Genomic DNA, 18,261 nt, shown 5'->3' on the forward strand with positions numbered 1-18,261 from the left:
TGGAACTGTTTCCGGAACCAGTTTAATCACACTGTCAGAGCTGGCACTTCACATCTGCTATACAATTACAATAGTGTGCAAATGGAACCTATAGGAATCGTTAAGGAACCGGAATTGTTTAAATCCTAAAGAATCCCAAAACTAAGATAAGGCCTTTATTGATCACACTGGGGAAATTCCGCCGGCCAAAGACCCTAATCAACAATGAATGCCAGTATCCACCCAATACAATGTCCTGTACTATGCAGAAACAAATGCAAACAATCACTTCTCCTGTCGAGAACCCCCACATTGACATGTATTTAGCACTGGACCCCCATCTGATTTTCTTTTAAATAAAATAATAATAAAAATAATCTTCCAAACATTTTCGAGATTTTTCTCCCCAAAATAATATACAACCGTGCCTGTGAGCTTTTAAATCTGATAATCTCTAATAGCCAACATATTAATGGATGAAGTGCTTGTACTAACCCCTGATACCCACGCCCCCCAAGGACCCCTGGGGGACTTGATGCTCTCTCTCTCTCTGCATTTTAGAACAAGCATAAATCCAGCTGTTCTAGGTCATCATTGCACCATCGCTGGTCAAGTTAAGTCGGGCAAAGAAGGACCTTTGTTACATCATCGTTGGCAACATACATGCATTAACATTGAAACTTTGGATCACTTATGTCAGCATTTATCAAATTAATCACAACTGTTACTGCATAAAAAGTATTACTTATTTGCCCTTATGCTGTTTTATTTTGAACATAGACTTCAAAATTTGATTTACATTTTATATCTAAAATGCACCACTGCCTTGAACAGAACACCACTGACTTGAAAACAAGCTCACAGCATCTGTCATATCATTGTGAGCGTGTAGATATGCTATTTCTCACTGTACAACGCTGTCATACAGTGAAATATTAATCAGGCTTAAAGCTATACTATATAACATAAGTGTGGTGGTGGAGGATTGATTGAATACTTTATTATATATAACTCAAATTGTTGTATTTGGTCTCCCTGCTCTTCTATTAATGGGACATTAATATCCTGTGATCATCTGACCACTACTGGTTGACAAGTGGTACTGCCTGAAGATTAATATGTGTTGTCTCTATCTCCCCTGAGAATGATACAGAGTGCAGCTTTAAGTTGGTTAATATTTGATTTATGTTCTAATGTGAAACTGGAATGACTCAACTTTAAACCCACTGCTTGGTGCAACCAGACACAGATTAGTTCACTAATAATAATGGCAAGAGGTTTTTCCAACAATGGTCCTCAGAGGAACCACAGGGCAGAAAAGAAAAGGAGCAGACCAGGTACACAAATCTTCTCTTCTGGGGGTCGTCCGTGGCACAATGCCTTTTCAGGTGGGGGTCCTTAGGCCAAATACACATTAATTTGTTTGAGAACCACTGGGCTAAGGGGTCCTTCATCTGGAAAACGTTGAAGACCCCCCGAGTTATAGATGAAATGCATGTTTTGCTGGTGCTGTCCCCTCGTGTGGCATTTAGCCGCTGCACCTGCTGTCTCGGGACGCGCTGGCTCCCCTCAATTAGAACCACCAACAATCCAGGCTGTTCCTCATGCACATTTATACAGACAAGCAGCTGATTATAGCCATATATTTAACATGGTGGGAAGACGTGTACGTGTTTGTATAATATTACTTATACTTGCATGGACCAAATGTCCCCCATTTTCATGGTCCTCACAAGAGAGACAAGTTTACCATTAGAAAGAGATTCAGATTGGGGTTAGGATCAGACATTTAGAGGTTACGTTTAGGGCTTGTAATTAGAGTTTCCAACATGATTTATACTTACTTGCGTTCCGCCAGTGTCGTGCACCTAAAAATAACTGATGATCTAGCTTGTACAGTAGATGTGTTATGTTAAAATGGCATTCATAAAATTGCTGTCCTCACAATTATAGTAATGTTAACGTGTGTGTGTGTGTGTGTGTGTGTGTGTGTGGGTTTGTGGGTGTGTGGGTGGGTGGGTTGAATGGTACTGGGTCTGATGTGATGCATGCGTTAGGACCTGCCTGTCAGCTCTGAGACATAGTTATAATTACAGCGCTGTCATTAAAATGGGACTGTGTGTGTGGCAGTAGTGTCTTGGCTGGGCCTGCCTGCTTTATTGCTGTAGTTTAATCTATCAGCCGTTCACATCACATTATTAATATGGTAATGGATCTATCTCCTTGAGGAGATTAAGGGATGGAGTGCACAGCGGTGACAGTAGAAAGCTATTTTGAGGTCTTTCTGGATTCGGAGAGGATCGGTTCTGATGCCCTGCGGCCCTGCTGTGGATGACAGCGTTTATGTTGGTACATTTTGTCGCAGTCGTATGTCCGAAACCGTTCCTTTTTATTATTATAGAAAAATACATATCTATAGACTATCTACAAGCTCACAACGCGGTGCAAAATGACGTGTTGTGGTCAGCTATTTTCACTACTTTTGTGTGACACTATACGACGACACCACTAAATGATGAAGTAGGGCATTCCTTTATGACAAAAACATTAAAAGTTGATATATGAAGATATTAGACAGTTAAGTTAAGTTATGTACACTGGCTGGCTACAGCCAGGTACGTGACGTCAAGGTGGGATATTGAACCTGTGTGAATCGTTCTTAAATAAAATCTGGTGTCCGTCTGTGTTCGTGGGAGGGAAGCCGGGCAGGGAGGATATTTGTCACTACACTCACTCATACAGGCTGGTGGCGACCGGTGTCGGGCGGGAGGGTTTGGCTCTATGTCGTCCTCCCGGTGGGGGCTCCTCACTGGCAAGTGAGCCAGTAGGATACAACAGCAGTGAAAACACAGACATGTGTGAGCCAGGGGAGGAATCAATTGGCACAATGACTAAATTGGGGAGAAAAAAGTAGTAAGCTTATATATATATAAGACAAAAAAGGGGACTCGTGCACATCCAAAAAGACCCGTGGGAGGTGCAAGTCTAGTTAGCAGGCATAGACATCAAAAACGGGGAAAAAACCTTCCAAGGAAGGGACTGCACACTCCAGGGAACAGAGACGGACAACTTACTGCATTAACTTATTTATTAGCACGATACGTTTCACTGTGAGCTTCGTCAGGTGATATTTTTCCCTTTTTTGATATATATATATTAGGGCTGTCAATTGATTAAAATATTTAATCTGATTAATCGCATGATTGTCCATAGTTAACTGTGATTAATCGCAAATTAATCGCATATTTTTTATCCGTTCTAAATATACCTTAAATCAGTGGTTTTCAAGATTTTTCATATCAAGGTCCATTATTACTTGCGCAAGCAGAGCGCGCAAGTAATGTTTTCGCCCGGTCTCTTCCGCCGTGACAGCTGTCCCGCCATTCGATGTTTATGCAGAAAAACATCAAATCTGTGCCTGTTTTGCTGGGACCAAATGACCACAAATGACCATATTTCTTACGTCATCATTTAGAGCTAGTCATACGTATACTATATACATAATCAGTAAAAATAAAATAGCAAATTGTGCCTGATCTGCTGGGACCAGAGTACGTGGTGTGTGTATATGTATGACTAGCTCTTAATGATGACGTAAGAAATATGGTCATTTGTGGTCATTTGGTCCCAGCAAACCAGGCACAGATTTGCTGTTTTCTTGCATAAACATCAAATGGCGGGACAGCTGTCACGGTTTTTGGCGCAAAGTAACCACAGTATACCGCTAATCAACTTACAACTACACACTTTATACAGTATAGAGTATAGAGTATATATGTATACGTATATAGTATATGCCTATATACTATATATATTTCTTACGTCATCATTTAGAGCTAGTCATACGTATACTATTATACATAATCAGTAAAAATAAAATAGCAAATTGTGCCTGATCTGCTGGGACCAGAGTACGTGGTTTGTATATGTATGACTAGCTCTTAATGATGACGTAAGAAATATGGTCATTTGTGGTCATTTGGTCCCAGCAAACCAGGCACAGATTTGCTGTTTCCTTGCATAAACATCAAATGGCGGGACAGCTGTCACGGTTTTTGGCGCAAAGTAACCACAGTATACCGCTAATCAACTTACAACTACACACTTTATACAGTATAGAGTATAGAGTATATTTGTATACGTATATAGTATATGCCTATATACTATATATATACTATATATATTTCTTACGTCATCATTTAGAGCTAGTCATACGTATACTATATACATAATCAGTAAAAATAAAATAGCAAATTGTGCCTGATCTGCTGGGACCAGAGTACGTGGTGTGTATATGTATGACTAGCTCTTAATGATGACGTAAGAAATATGGTCATTTGTGGTCGTTTGGTCCCAGCAAACCAGGCACAGATTGGCTGTTTTCTTGCATAAACATCAAATGGCGGGACAGCTGTCACAGTTTTTGGCGCAAAGTAACCACAGTATACCACTAATCAACTTACAACTACACACTTATAGTATATATGTATACGTAGGCTATATAGTATATGCCTATATACTATATATATACTATATATATTTCTTACGTCATCATTTACAGCTAGTCATACGTATACTATATATATAATCAGTAAATATAAAATAGCAAATTGTGCCTGATCTGCTGGGACCAGAGTACGTGGTGTGTATATGTATGACTAGCTCTTAATGATGACGTAAGAAATATGGTCATTTGTGGTCGTTTGGTCCCAGCAAACCAGGCACAGATTTGCTGTTTTCTTGCATAAACATCAAATGGCGGGACAGCTGTCACGGTTTTTGGCGCAAAGTAACCACAGTATACCGCTAATTAACTTACACCTACACACTCTATATAGTATATACGTATACGTATATAGTATATGCCTATATACTATATATATACTATATATATAGTATATGCCTATATAGTATATGCCTGCTTTGCTGGGACCAAACGACCACAAATGACCATATCTCTTACGTCATCATTTAGAGCTAGTCATACGTATACTATATACATAATCAGTAAAAATAAAATAGAAAGTTGTGCCTGATCTGCTGGGACCAGAGTACGTGGTGTGTATATGTATGACTAGCTCTTCACCCAAACGTATATAGATAGAAACCTGAATCATACTTAATAATACTAGGTGTTTATATGCATAAAGTAGGTAGGTAGCAAATAGTTACATCTAAAAATTATACATTTCAAACGTTCCTTCACAGAGATACTGAGATTTGACAGTTTACAGCGGTCGAAAGGACTTGCGCGCTCTGCTTGCGCACTAGTTGGCCATTTATAGCCTACTAATGTGCACTCGACAGAGTGCAGTTCTAGTTTATTCTGCATTTGAGCCACGGACCACCATTTGATGACATTTAGCCTTCCAGACCCAAACTAAAGAACTGTATTGATGTTGGCCAATGGTACCATTACGAGAGATAACAGGCCATGTTGATCAAAATAACATGTTTTCTAAGTTTTCTAATTGTGTAGACTTAACTTAAGTTAAGTACTTAAGTAATGCAGCTGTTTAACAATTATTCAACTCTTCAGTGTAAAATTGCCATGCATCTCTCAACCATTCTGTCAAACTTCACAGTGCGTTAATCGCACGTTAAAAAATAAATAAATAGTGCCGTTAAAAGGATTGTGAGTTAACTAGTTAATAGTGCGTTAACTTTGACAGCCCTAATATATATATATATATATATATATATATATATATATATACACACCTTAATTATTTGATTAATCAAAAAAGTAATCCATGGGAGAGAATGTAGTGGATAGCTGCAGTCAGCCCTGCATGTGTGTCTTTGTGTGTTTAGACCAACTGCTTTATTAAGAGCTGCAGCTCACAGGGAGGTAGCGCATCTCGTTGCTGTTGGGCAGAAGAAACCTCTTATCTTCATATTATAACTGTGCTTTTTTGCTAAATTAATGTCCTACATGTTCATACTACAGCAGCGTCTCAAGGTATCAATACGTGCTACGCACGTTTCAAGCTTGCAGGTCTGATACCATTTCAAAAGAAATTGAATCCCGAAAAGTGAAAATTGGCCTTTTCATCGGTCAGGACATCTATTCCCACTGTGCCTCTCTCTCTCTCTCTCTCATTTTTGAGTGGTGCAACCACTCCAAGGAACAGCAATGTCCGTGACGTGTTCACCTATGTGTTGGTTCACCTATGTGTTCACCTATGTGACGTTAATGAGCACCAGTGTGAGTACCAGTAAACAGAGAGAGAGAGACAGTGCTGCACTGTTGCCTGCTAATGAGAGAGAGAGAGAGAGAGAGAGAGAGAGAGAGAAGGAGGAGGAGGGAGGGGAGTTGCACCACTCGGTTCACACGGGTGTGATTTTTTTTTAATATAGAATACTTTTTTTAAACCTTGCATGATGGTCAAAAAATAATAACGTGTGTTAAAGAATGAATTCATGCCAACTAGTAATTTGTTAATAAATTATGTTAATTTATTGATATTTTCATATTTTTTGTTTTACGTCATGATGTTCGATGTTAAGAGCGCCCCTCACTTCACGCAGGTGTGATTTTTTACTTTACTTTTTACTTTTTTTACTTTGTCGTTTTAGATTATTATTACAAAACATTTCCGACTTCAGCCCTAAATTGTCTTAGTGAAATGGGACTGCTTAATGAGTTACTTTCACTTTTGGTCATTTAAGTGTATTTTGATGCCAATACTTTTGTACTTTTACTCAAGTAAATACTAGACTTTGACTTGTAACAGGTATTTCCACATTACGGTATTGCTACTTTTACTTAAGTAAAACAAACTTTGATGGAGTACTCTCTCTCTCTCGCTCTCTCTGTGTGTGTCTCTCTCTCCCCCCCCCCCCCCCCCCCCCCTCTCCCTCCCATTCTGTGGAATTCATAAGCAAAGAACCGGATCAGCGAACCGGACGGACAGTGCATTATTACATAAGTGAATAGCGTCCCGCTGCTGTATACCCATAATGCCCAGCCTCGGCCTCAAACAAAGTCGGGAGCAGAAAGTCCTCAGCCTGGGCGTTCCAAGGACTCGCATGTCAGCAGAAATGGCTTGGATGTATATCATGAATAATACATGGTGCAGGTTTTAGGAGTCTGTGGGGGATTTCTCTTTACGCGTCCCTGCAGCACAAATAAATCCTTCAAGTGTCATGTGTTTTGCTTTGTGTCAGACGACACTGCCTTGTTTGGATGCAGTGATGTTTAGTGTAGTGAGTTTCAACCTTTTTCATTTCAAGGACTCCCAGTTTAATTTATAATTACAATAGAGCGTCGCAGTCGGGCGAGTGGCCCAGGAAATTCATTTTCAGGCTTTTCAAAAATAATTATTTTTATTGACGGTTACGCCGCGGACAAAGCCAACTCGGATCGTGACAAATCATGACAAATTACAATTACAATATTTTGGGCCGATCAAATAATTTATAAGAAGAAAAACAAAACAAATAGTATTCTTTCTAATGATTTGATCGGCCCAAAATATTGTGTTCATTGTCATGCTTTGTCACGATCCGAGTTGGCTTTGTCCGTGGCGTGACCGTCTTTAAATAAATACTTTTTGAAAAGCCTATGGAGAATCATTTCCTGGGCCACTCGCCGTTCTGAAAGCGGGCGGGACTGCGACGCTCTATAGACCATAGACCACCACTGCTATGCTCTATTGAATAGAGCATAGCAGTGGTGGCCCTTTTGTTCACTGGCTCTATATCCACAGATTCATTCAGCCCATAGAGATTTACAAAACTATTTATTAGGGATGCACCATTAATCGGTAGCATAATGGGAATTGGCCATATCGGCCATTAAAATGCCATATCGGTGTCGGAATGGTCTCAAAATGATACAGATTATTTAAGCTGTTTTCACCAGCAACATTATTCTTAAATGAAAATGTAAAGAAATCATCAATGAGTTCAATATGAATCAAAAGTGTCTAGTACATCTAGTCTAGAACAAAAGCCAAATCAAATATGATGTAAAATCTTATCTGACTAAAAAGATAATAATCATTTACCTCCTTATCCTGTAGTAATTTATTAAAGGTATTTTTTAAAGGCTCTCTCTCTCTCTCTCCCCCAGGTATTCGATCGCCCCCTACTCCCTCCTGTCTCGATGTGGAATCAGACATCCCAAACCATCGCCTTTCTTTGGCAACATGTTCATGTTTCGTCAGGTGAGGAGGATCCATCCGGCGTGCTTCACATTCCACTGATACAATCTTTAAGCTTCATCTACACTCCATTAAATTTCGTGGCTTGCCATAAATCAGTTATCTTTTGGCAAGCAACACCGTTACGTGATGGAGTATACGTTATAAATCTCTCTGGGTATGTTTTTCCAATGGATCTGTCTGTCTTTTGTCTTCACAAGGGGTTACGGTCTCATCAGACCCCCCCTATTAAAATCCCTCCCTTCTACCTCATCAGGGAGCGTGTTCACTTGCGCACGTGTGCACACGCACACACTCACATACACGCGCACTCACGTGCAAAATATTAGCGAAACTTCATTAGATTTGTTCATTAAAGAAGGCTCACGAGTAATGGCTTTTTCATACCACGTGACTGCCACATAGATTAACCATATTGATAATTGCATTAGTTTTATGATGAATATGTAAAACGAGGCAAAGAAGACTGATTTAATAACCTCTTATTATAGCTCTGTCTTTCCCCACCCCCTTTGCGACAGTTTCAGCTCTCTGTGTGTGTGTGTGTGTGTGTTTCTTTATTTTTATTGAAAGATGTATTGATTCACCACTTGAATATTGTCTTTGTCGGGACTCGGGTGGAAACCTCATATGTCCAAAACTGTTACTTTTCAGGATTCAAATAAAAGAAAATAGCAAAAGTAGCCAAACTAGATTGAGCTAGCAGATCTTTGGTAAATGAACACCCTAGGCCTACTACTTGATCATTATACAGTGTAGAATGATCAAGTAGTAGGGCATTCATTTACGAGAACAAAGAAAAAGAAAAACACGAAAGTTAGAATATGGAGATTAGTGAGGAATGCTGTACCCTAAACCAGTGGGCCATTTCATTCTGAGCTATGTTTTGAAGGCAAAAAAAACGATGAACCGGAAGTGAAAACTGTATATATATATATATATATATATATATATATATATATATATATACGAAACATATACATTTTGTAACCGTGATCAGCGATGCTTTAGTTATCGGCCGAATCTGAGATAAAAAGCATTTGAAAAAATGTAAACAATTGGAGGTGGACGGGGGCGGCCATCTGGTTTCAGGTTCATTGCCTGTTTACGTCGTCTAAGGCAGGATACGGATTTATTTAAACAGGGAATGTGTTCATAATCTTTTTCTTTACAAAAAATGTACAAGATAGCTGAAATAGTTGATTTTTAAAGATTTATGGACATTTTCCAACATGGAAACGATTGGCAATTATGCAAAAATAATTGCAGTTTTCTCAAATAATTGTGATTAGGTGATTATGTAGAAGACTATTAATTGTGACAGCCAGGCCTACTGGTGGCATGATCTGCTGTTATGTGGCAGTATGGTGGCATGTGGCAGTATGGTGGCATGTGGCAGTATGGTGGCATGTGGCAGTATGGTGGCATGTGGCAGTATGGTGGCATGTGGCAGTATGGTGGCATGTGGTGGCATGTGGCAGTATGGTGGCATGTGGCAGTATGGTGGCATGTGGCAGTATGGTGGCATGTGGCAGTATGGTGGCATGTGGCAGTATGGTGGCATGTGGTGGCATGTGGCAGTATGGTGGCATGTGGCAGTATGGTGGCATGTGGCAGTATGGTGGCATGTGGCAGTATGGTGGCATGTGGCAGTATGGTGGCATGTGGCAGTATGGTGGCATGTGGCAGTATGGTGGCATGTGGCAGTATGGTGGCATGTGGCAGTATGGTGGCAGCATCTCAGCAGGGCAGGTCCTGATGAGATACCAGGATCAATAGTCGTCAGCGGGCAGTGCAGGCGAGGTGGGCAGAGCCCCCTGTCTGTCGCTCTCACTGCAGAGGCATCAGTCAGCCGGCTGGGTTATGAATGATGACAGCACTCACACCTCCTCTATCACTCTGACTGTCACTGAACCTTCATTCCTGTTTTATTCCTCTATATCTCTCTCTCTCTCTCTCACTCTCTCTCTCTCTCTCTCTCTCTCTCTCTCTCTCTCTCTCTCTCTTTCTCTACAAGTTAACTAACAATCTAAGTTTTCAATAACATCTGTGCTGTTGAGGGGGTGTTGTGCCTGGCACAGGGAATGGAGAGCTGGTTCATGGATTCGAATGGAAAGTCATACTTAAATGTTGTGTTTTTTGGTTTGTCTAGTTGTAATGGTCTTGGGATGAACAGAATTGATTAACTTTCCAGGTTGATTGTTCCAATAATATTCAAAATTCAAAATCCTCTCTCTCTCTCTCCCTCTCTCTCTCTCTCTCTCTCTCTCTCTCCCCCTCTCTCGCTTCTTGTCTCTGTCCCTAGTTCCTCTCAGAGCCATAGAGTAAGACAGAGTTACGCAAACTCCGTTCACTTCATGGGTGCAATCCAATGGCGGATCGTCTACGTACGTAGACTTCTATTGGGTTGTCCCTATTTGAAGGCTTCAAATGGGGACAACCGGAAGTTTATGGAATGCATTGGAGTCTATGGGCTCCCGCGAGTACATGAACCACGTGACCAGGCTGTTATCAATATATAAATATCGCAACTCATCTATTAGATGGCTCTGGTTCCTCTCACACATTTTTTTTTTGCAATCAGGTTCACAGCCCACTTGTCCAGTCTGTTGTGTCCCTGTCCACTCCACAGCTCCTGGTGTCTCCTTGAGGACGAGTGCTAGTAGCCAACACCCCCCCCCCCCCCCCCCCCCCCCCCCCCCGTTGAGGGGGAGGTGATGGCGGCCGTTATTCATGCGGCCTGGCCGAGCACAGTGATCCCACGCTGTTTTCGTTTGAGGACATTTGATGCATGGGTAGAGATTAGAGGACAGTTAACCACCAATGTATACTTTATTTTCCCGGAACCCCCTCGAGGACCCCACTTTGAGAACCAGTGACATTATACCACCCTAACACCAGACACTCAGCCTAATTGGATTCAGTGTTGAAATGTTCTCTAACTTCTCTTTAATGTCTGTGATTTCTGCCAGACTATTCTAACAACGTGAGACAGCGTTACACACATTGAACGAATCAACATAACCAAGCAAGAGTTTATAGTCGCATGGAGAAGAGAGTGGACATGTCTCCCCATCGCTGTGTTGAGGGGAGGGGTCTGAAGCTTCTCACTCAGGGTGCGACAAACTACACACACGGCATTCAAATGTTTATGAGGGGCTCGCTCCGCATGCCCATCACATGAAGGAGGAGGCCAAATACAGAGAGAGGAGCTCCTCCATACACCCCCCCACACACACACACACACCACCACCCCAGCCGTGGGGGCTGAATAGGGACCCTGTTGTATAGGACAGTGTTGTAAAGAAAATAGCCAATCCACAAGCTCAAAATGCAAATTTAGATTTAACTCGCTGTGTATTATGAGTATATGATTTGCACATACCCAGGCCTGTGTGTGTGTGTGTGTGTGTGTGTGTGTGTGTGTGTGTGTGTGTGTGTGTGTGTGTGTGTGTGTGTGTGTGTGTGTGTGTGTGTGTGTGTGTGTGTGTGTGTGTGTGTGTGTGTGTGTGTGTGTGTGTGTGTGTGTGTGTGTGTGCCTATTTTATAATGCGTTGCAAGATGGTGACACAGGGCAGAAATAGCCAATATATTACAGTTTTGGAGGTTTCCACCTGACACAGACAATATATGCAAAATTGTTACTTTTCAGGATTCATATGCAGCTTGTAGATCAGTAATTTTTGCTACTGTTGTGTGTATGTAAATAGGGCTTGAAAATAATAATAATAATATGGAGATAAAAGGTTGAATAGTGGCTACTTATGGGTCTGGCTATAGTCTCCAATCCATCCAGCCTGTTGTTTCCAGGCAGGAGTTATTTGTCCATCCAGTGAGCCCCCCCAGGTCTCAGCCCGCTCTCACCACCTCAGTTGTGTGGATGCCCCAGCAGTACATTAGGCAGAGGGCTACTATTACAGTTCTGCTGCCTCCCTCCCTCCCGGCCCGGCTGTGCAGTGCTGAGAGCCTCGGTGAAGTGAAGCCCCCACAGGTTTAATGGTACACACACACACACACACACACACACACACACACACACACACACATGCACACCACTCTCACCCCTCTCACTAGTTCAGAGCCAGCTCTCCTCAACAACCCCAAGGTCACATTCGGGCTGAAGGACACGGCGGTCTCTGTGTGTGTGTGTGTGTGTGTGTGTGTGTGTGTGTGTGTGTGTGTGTGTGTGTGCATGCACGTATTTGTTTGTATATGTGTGTGTGTGTAGTGTGTAAGGATGTTTTGCTGTGTGTGCGTGTGTGTGTGCATTTATTTGTGTACGTCGTATGCCAGTATGTGTGAGTGTCTGTATCCGCACACAAGTGCTTTTGCACACACGCAGGTATCCCTATTTAACTATATCTCACATCTCATGCATGTGTGTATGTGTGTGCACAGATTGCACATGTACTCATGCACGTACGTACGCACGCACACGCACACACATGTAAATGTGTGTTCCACGCTACAGAGTCATTAACACAATCAGCGCTGGGATTTATTTCAAAATAGAAGCTTGGGGTGCCGGGCAGATATGGCAGCTTTTACTCGGAGGCATAATGTTGCTTGTTTACCTTGCGATCATTGCGATAAAGTCTCTCTAGAAGCGTTAATATTCCGGGCGAGATGCATGTTGAAGTCAGAAATGAAGACAGAAGTATAGCCATCTGGTCAAAACCACGGAGAGCTCCCTAGATTACACGTGGCGAGCCTTTCTTTCTGATCGCTAAACAGGGAAGTGAACGAGAGTGCGCATGCGCAAAAAGCAGTACATTGCAGAAGGATAGTCGTTTGATATCAATGAGAAAGTGCTAGGATGTGTACACACGTCGTCGCAATCAGTCGGTTGGGTTTCCACACGTCGTACGGTCTGAATGTGTTATCAGCAAACAGTGAGAAGAAAACAGCGGGGTGTCTAAGTGTCTAATCCCCCTCTGGTAAGAGAAAAGGACAAACTTCAGAACATGCCACTGATGCCATGTTCCGTAGAGTCGAGAGGGCCGTATTGATCGGTTCCATTTGTGATGAATCTACAATTAAGAGTCATGTCCCTGTCCTCTGTTTGACTGAGCCTGTGTGTGTGTGTGTGTGTGTGTGTGTGTGTGTGTGTGCGCGTGTGTGCGTGTGTGCGAGCAAGCATACGTGCGCGTGTGTAGAATGCGTGTCTGTGCACATGCCATGGGATGAGCGAAGGGGAAATGAACTCCCAATAAAAGGGACATCCATACGATGCCAAGACACTCGTTGATGATCCAGGCTGAGACGTGGTCTGGAAACCAAGGCAGAGTGAGGGTCAGAGAGGCCCCTAAAGCAGTGTTTTTCACTGGGCCCGCGCCATGCAACGCATTCTGAACGGCCATCTTATGTTCGTTGTACCAGAATATATAGGGCTTAAGTGGCTTTTAGTGTCATGGGGTCACTGAAATCAGCATAGCATGAAGGTGGACAGCAGTGATGTGCAGCTCTTTTAAAGGATATATTTAACCTGAACCACCCGACTCATTATGAGAAAACTACCCCAACGAATGTCCTTTTATTTTTCCTCATTCCATTTTTATAGATTTTTCACAAGGTGCTCAAACACACATCTCAGACAGTGCAAAATCTGCATAATTGAACTCCAGTATGTCCCGCCCTGTGGGATGGAATCAACCGTCAAACCGTCGGCATCCTTCAGCCCCGCCGCTATTGTGCACTAAAGAAGCACCGCAATCAGAGGAGAGCTGATGTGTGCTATATCTTTGGCGGCGGGCGCAACCCCTCTTACGGGGGGTGGGGTGTGTGGGCGGGCGGGTGGGTTTTTGCAGACTGCAGGAATGCCAGTGTGCCTGCTGGGTCTTGCCTAAGCCTAGCTGGCAGCAGAGGAGAGGGATGGGGGGGGGGGGGGGGGGGGGGGGTAAGCGGAGTGGGGGGCTCCTGCCAACTGTGTCTGCAGCTTAATTAACTCTAAAGCAGGCAAACTGAGGGCTGCTCTGTCGCCTTGCATTTCAACGACCCGAGCACTTTCTAAGCACCTTAACGGACAAGCTCCTCTTTGTGAATAGGTCCCTATTCAGCCGCGGCTGTGGTGGTGGTGGTGGTGGTGGTGGGGGGGGGGGGGGGGGGTATGGAGGGGATCCTCTCTCTGTATTTGGCCTCCTCCTTCATGTGATGGGCATGCGGAGCGAGCCCCTCATAAACATTTGAATGCCGTGTGTGTAGTTTGTCGCACCCTGAGTGAGAAGCTTCAGACCCCTCCCTTCCAGTTTTTTTGTCTCAGTACAGCGATGGTGAGACATGTCCACTCTCTTCTCTATGCGGCTATAAACTCTTCCTTGGTTTGTTGGTCCATGCTGGCAATCACATAAATCAGAGAGAATGTTTCAACACTGAATCCAGGTAGTGTCTGGCATTAGGGTGGTATAATGTAATTACTTCTCAAAGGGGTCCGGGGCCCCAGGGCTCCTTGAGGGGGTTCCAGGGGGTCCCCCCAGCAAAAAACACTTGCCGTCCTATTTTATTTTTCGGCTGTTCAAAAATGGCCATATCGTATCTACAAGCTCGTAGATATGCTACCTTTCAAATAACTTAAGAAAAACGTCGACAGGTCATCTCTTATAGGCAGAAAATCCCACAATGCCACAAAATCCTTTCAAGAGTCTGTGGATCAATTTGATTGGTCCTTGACAACTACTCGTATAATGTAACCTAGGCCACGGTGGTGCAATGCATTTGAGTGACTGCCGTCACATTGTGTGAATTGTTTTTCATGTAGACTTTGGGAAGGTCAAAAGATTTCCTCTAAAGCCTGGGGCAGACCTGCCCCTTCTCTCCAGTGGTGCCCCTGGAGAGAGGTACAAATACCTGAAACTTAAGTACAGTACTTGAGTAAATGTACTTGGCAACTTTACACCACTGGTGATTTGTTTTTCATGTGGACTAATTGGGCAGACCTACCCCTGCTCTCTGCCAATGCAGTTCTTTATGCCTCTGCCTCACCACTGACATCTAGTGGTCTGAGACGGTGCTCTTCTAGGACATACTGTAGGAATCAGTTCAACTTCTCTCGTTGGCCATGAATAGTTGGCAGTCGTCTATGCTCATTAACTGCTTTGACTAGCATTCCATTGAAAGTAATGCAATGTACAACATGCTGTACATAGTTAGTTACCAATAGTATTATATTAGTAGTTCTATACGTATGCAGGTGTGAAAAGGTGCTTTGCTCTGCAAATTGAAGTAGTGACAAATAAAGCCTCTTGGTTGTAGGTAGGTAGGTAGGTAATTAGGTATAGGTAGGTAAGTGGTAGACCAGTAGGTAGTGTAGATATGTAGGTAGGTGGGTGGCTGGGTGGTAGGTATGTAGGTAGTGTAGATACTATTGATTGATTGATTGATTATCTAGCTGGTATGTTTGGTTGAAACTGGTTGACTGACCAGATGGAGTAGATGTTTTCCTAGCTGGCTGCTGTTGTATATTTCATTAGAGCATCCATCCCCTGGTGGTGTATATTTCATTAGAGCATCCATCCCCTGGTGGTGTATATTTCATTAGAGCATCCATCCCCTGGTGTTGTATATTTCATTAGAGCATCCATCCCCTGGTGTTGTATATTTCATTAGAGCATCCATCCCCTGGTGGTGTATATTTCATTAGAGCATCCATCCCCTGGTGGTGTATATTTCATTAGAGCATCCATCCCCTGGTGGTGTATATTTCATTAGAGCATCCATCCCCTGGTGGTGTATATTTCATGATTAGAGCATCCATCCCCTGGTGTACAGTATATTTCATTAGAGCATCCATCCCCTGGTGGTGTATATTTCATGATTAGAGCATCCATCCCCTGGTGGTGTACAGTATATTTCATTAGAACATCCATCCCCTGGTGGTGTATATTTCATTAGAGCATCCATCCCCTGGTGGTGTATATTTCATGATTAGAGCATCCATCCCCTGGTGGTGTATATTTCATGATTAGAGCATCCATCCCCTGGTGGTGTATATTTCATTAGAGCATCCATCCCCTGGTGGTGTATATTTCATGATTAGAGCATCCATCCCCTGGTGGTGTATATTTCATGATTAGAGCATCCATCCCCTGGTGTACAGTATATTGCATTAGAGCATCCATCCCCTGGCAGCTCCACATTCACACATGCATGGGACCCTCTTACTGGCAGACATCTTCCATGACAAAGAAACCTTTATCATGCATGCGCGTGTGTGCAGAGCAGACCACAGACAGGCGCATGCACAGTGCACACATGCACAGGCACACATCTGGACATAGGGAGTGTGTGCGGCACGTGTGCAGACTGACCCACTACTAAGTTAATCAAACTAATCAATTCAATCCATTCTAAAAACATAATTGTAATCAAATGATCTATAATTATATAGTACAGTATCACAAATACAAAGAAAACCCCAGAAAATAGCAGATCTAAAAGTTCACAGCGCATTGAATTGCTACGGTGTGACACTGTTGTATGCTGAAGTATAAAAAAGTATACAAAATATAAAAATCAATTTTAGTTATTCAATGATGAAACAAACACACACACACACACACACACACACACACACACACACACACACACACACACACAAAATGTGTCGAATGCACTAACTTGAATAAATGCACCAACTTTATTTTGTGTTGCTATCCTTTTAACATTCCTCGTTCACAGCTTGCAAGGTAGTTAACATACCCTGGGGCCCTCACATTACCATATTTGTAAGTCATGGAGTCATGCAAAATGAATAACGATAATGAATAATGCACCCCAAGGCCTTGACTCTTAGATCAATATATTCACTACAGTACCTGCAGAAGGGAGGGCTTCGTCATCATCGCTGAAAAATTGCATTTCCGTTCCTGTCAGGTGGAAACCTCCAAAATTGTCCAAAACTGTTACTTTTCAGGATTCAAATGTATTAAAAGTAGCAGAACTACAAGCTATACAAGGTATACTTAGCTGGGGTCCTGAAATTGCCCATCTGTGTTTTGAACTAAGTCTGAATCAAGCCCTAATAGTCCGTAGCCGGGGTTGTGGAATGGGACATTTGGTATATAGTCTTTTTAAGGCAAGATTTTCACATTTTCATTATGCTTTATGTAGCATGTGACATGTCAAACTAGGGGGTTTGTATGATTCTGAATCTATTACAAGCATTCGTTTTGCACAAGAAACACTCCTTGGGCTAAAAACAGCCATAGCCACTTGCTCAAATGTGACCAAAATGTGCTGACCTAATCTTGTGATGACGGCTATGGCCATTTTTAGCCCAATGAGTGTTTTTTTGTGCAAAACTAATGCTTGGAATGGATTTTGAATCATGAAAACCCCCTAGTTTGACATGTCACATGCTACATGAAATTTTGAAAAAAAAAATTTTTTTTCCTATAGGATGTTAATGGTAGGGTCACATATAACCCATATAAAAAGATTGCTCAATACCGACAGTCGGTAAGCAAGTGGATTCATGAATGTATGTATATAGACAATATTTAATCCAATAAAAAAGACTATACCAAATTTCTCACTTTAAACAAAATAAGCCTGTTGACTGCAGACTATAACTCGATAACTTCTAAATGCCTAAGCCTCACAGTCTATTTATTGCCCTCACAAGTACACACTCACTCGTAGAAGAAATAGCAGATCTAGTGCAATGCGTTGTGAGCTTGTAGATCAGCTTATTCCCACTATTTTAGAAACATTTTCACCTACACTCTATAATGACATGCCCCTGCTTTGCTTTATTGAAAACAAGCGCTTCCAAACTTTAACACTTTTTGCCACAACTTACGATGATGTCACACGCATATCCTGTATAAAGGATTGGTATCACTGTATCACTATCTGGTGTATTTCCAACTAGAACAACTATCTACCAGGAGACCACAACATTCACATTCCCAAAGGTGCTTCACTGCCGCTGTTTTTTCCTTTTCTTCTTTGTACATAATAGCGTCTTGTATTTGTTGATGACATGTAGGCTATTGTTGTTGATGAATTGAATACATGCGACGGTAGACCACATTCTGTGTTTTGTGTCCTTTTTGTATCATGTGCTGTTTACATTTATGACTAAAGTATTAATCAATCAGTCAATGTCTGTCTCTGT

The 18,261-nt window shown here is 42.3% G+C and overlaps 1 protein-coding gene across 2 annotated transcripts in view; it reads left to right on the top strand.

The window, feature by feature from the left end:
* tbxas1 (thromboxane A synthase 1 (platelet)) overlaps positions 1 to 18,261 on the top strand; it is a 115,017-nt gene that overhangs the window by 31,122 nt on the left and 65,634 nt on the right. For both annotated transcript variants that reach the window (XM_083763197.1, XM_083763198.1), the window contains one exon: positions 8,057 to 8,150. In XM_083763197.1, coding sequence (XP_083619323.1) covers positions 8,057 to 8,150 — 94 coding nt within the window. The remainder of the gene's footprint in view (positions 1 to 8,056; positions 8,151 to 18,261) is intronic.

The sequence above is a fragment of the Protomyctophum parallelum genome (assembly GCF_964188405.1).
Source record: "Protomyctophum parallelum genome assembly, chromosome: 4".
NCBI classification, from domain to species: Eukaryota; Metazoa; Chordata; class Actinopteri; order Myctophiformes; family Myctophidae; genus Protomyctophum; species Protomyctophum parallelum.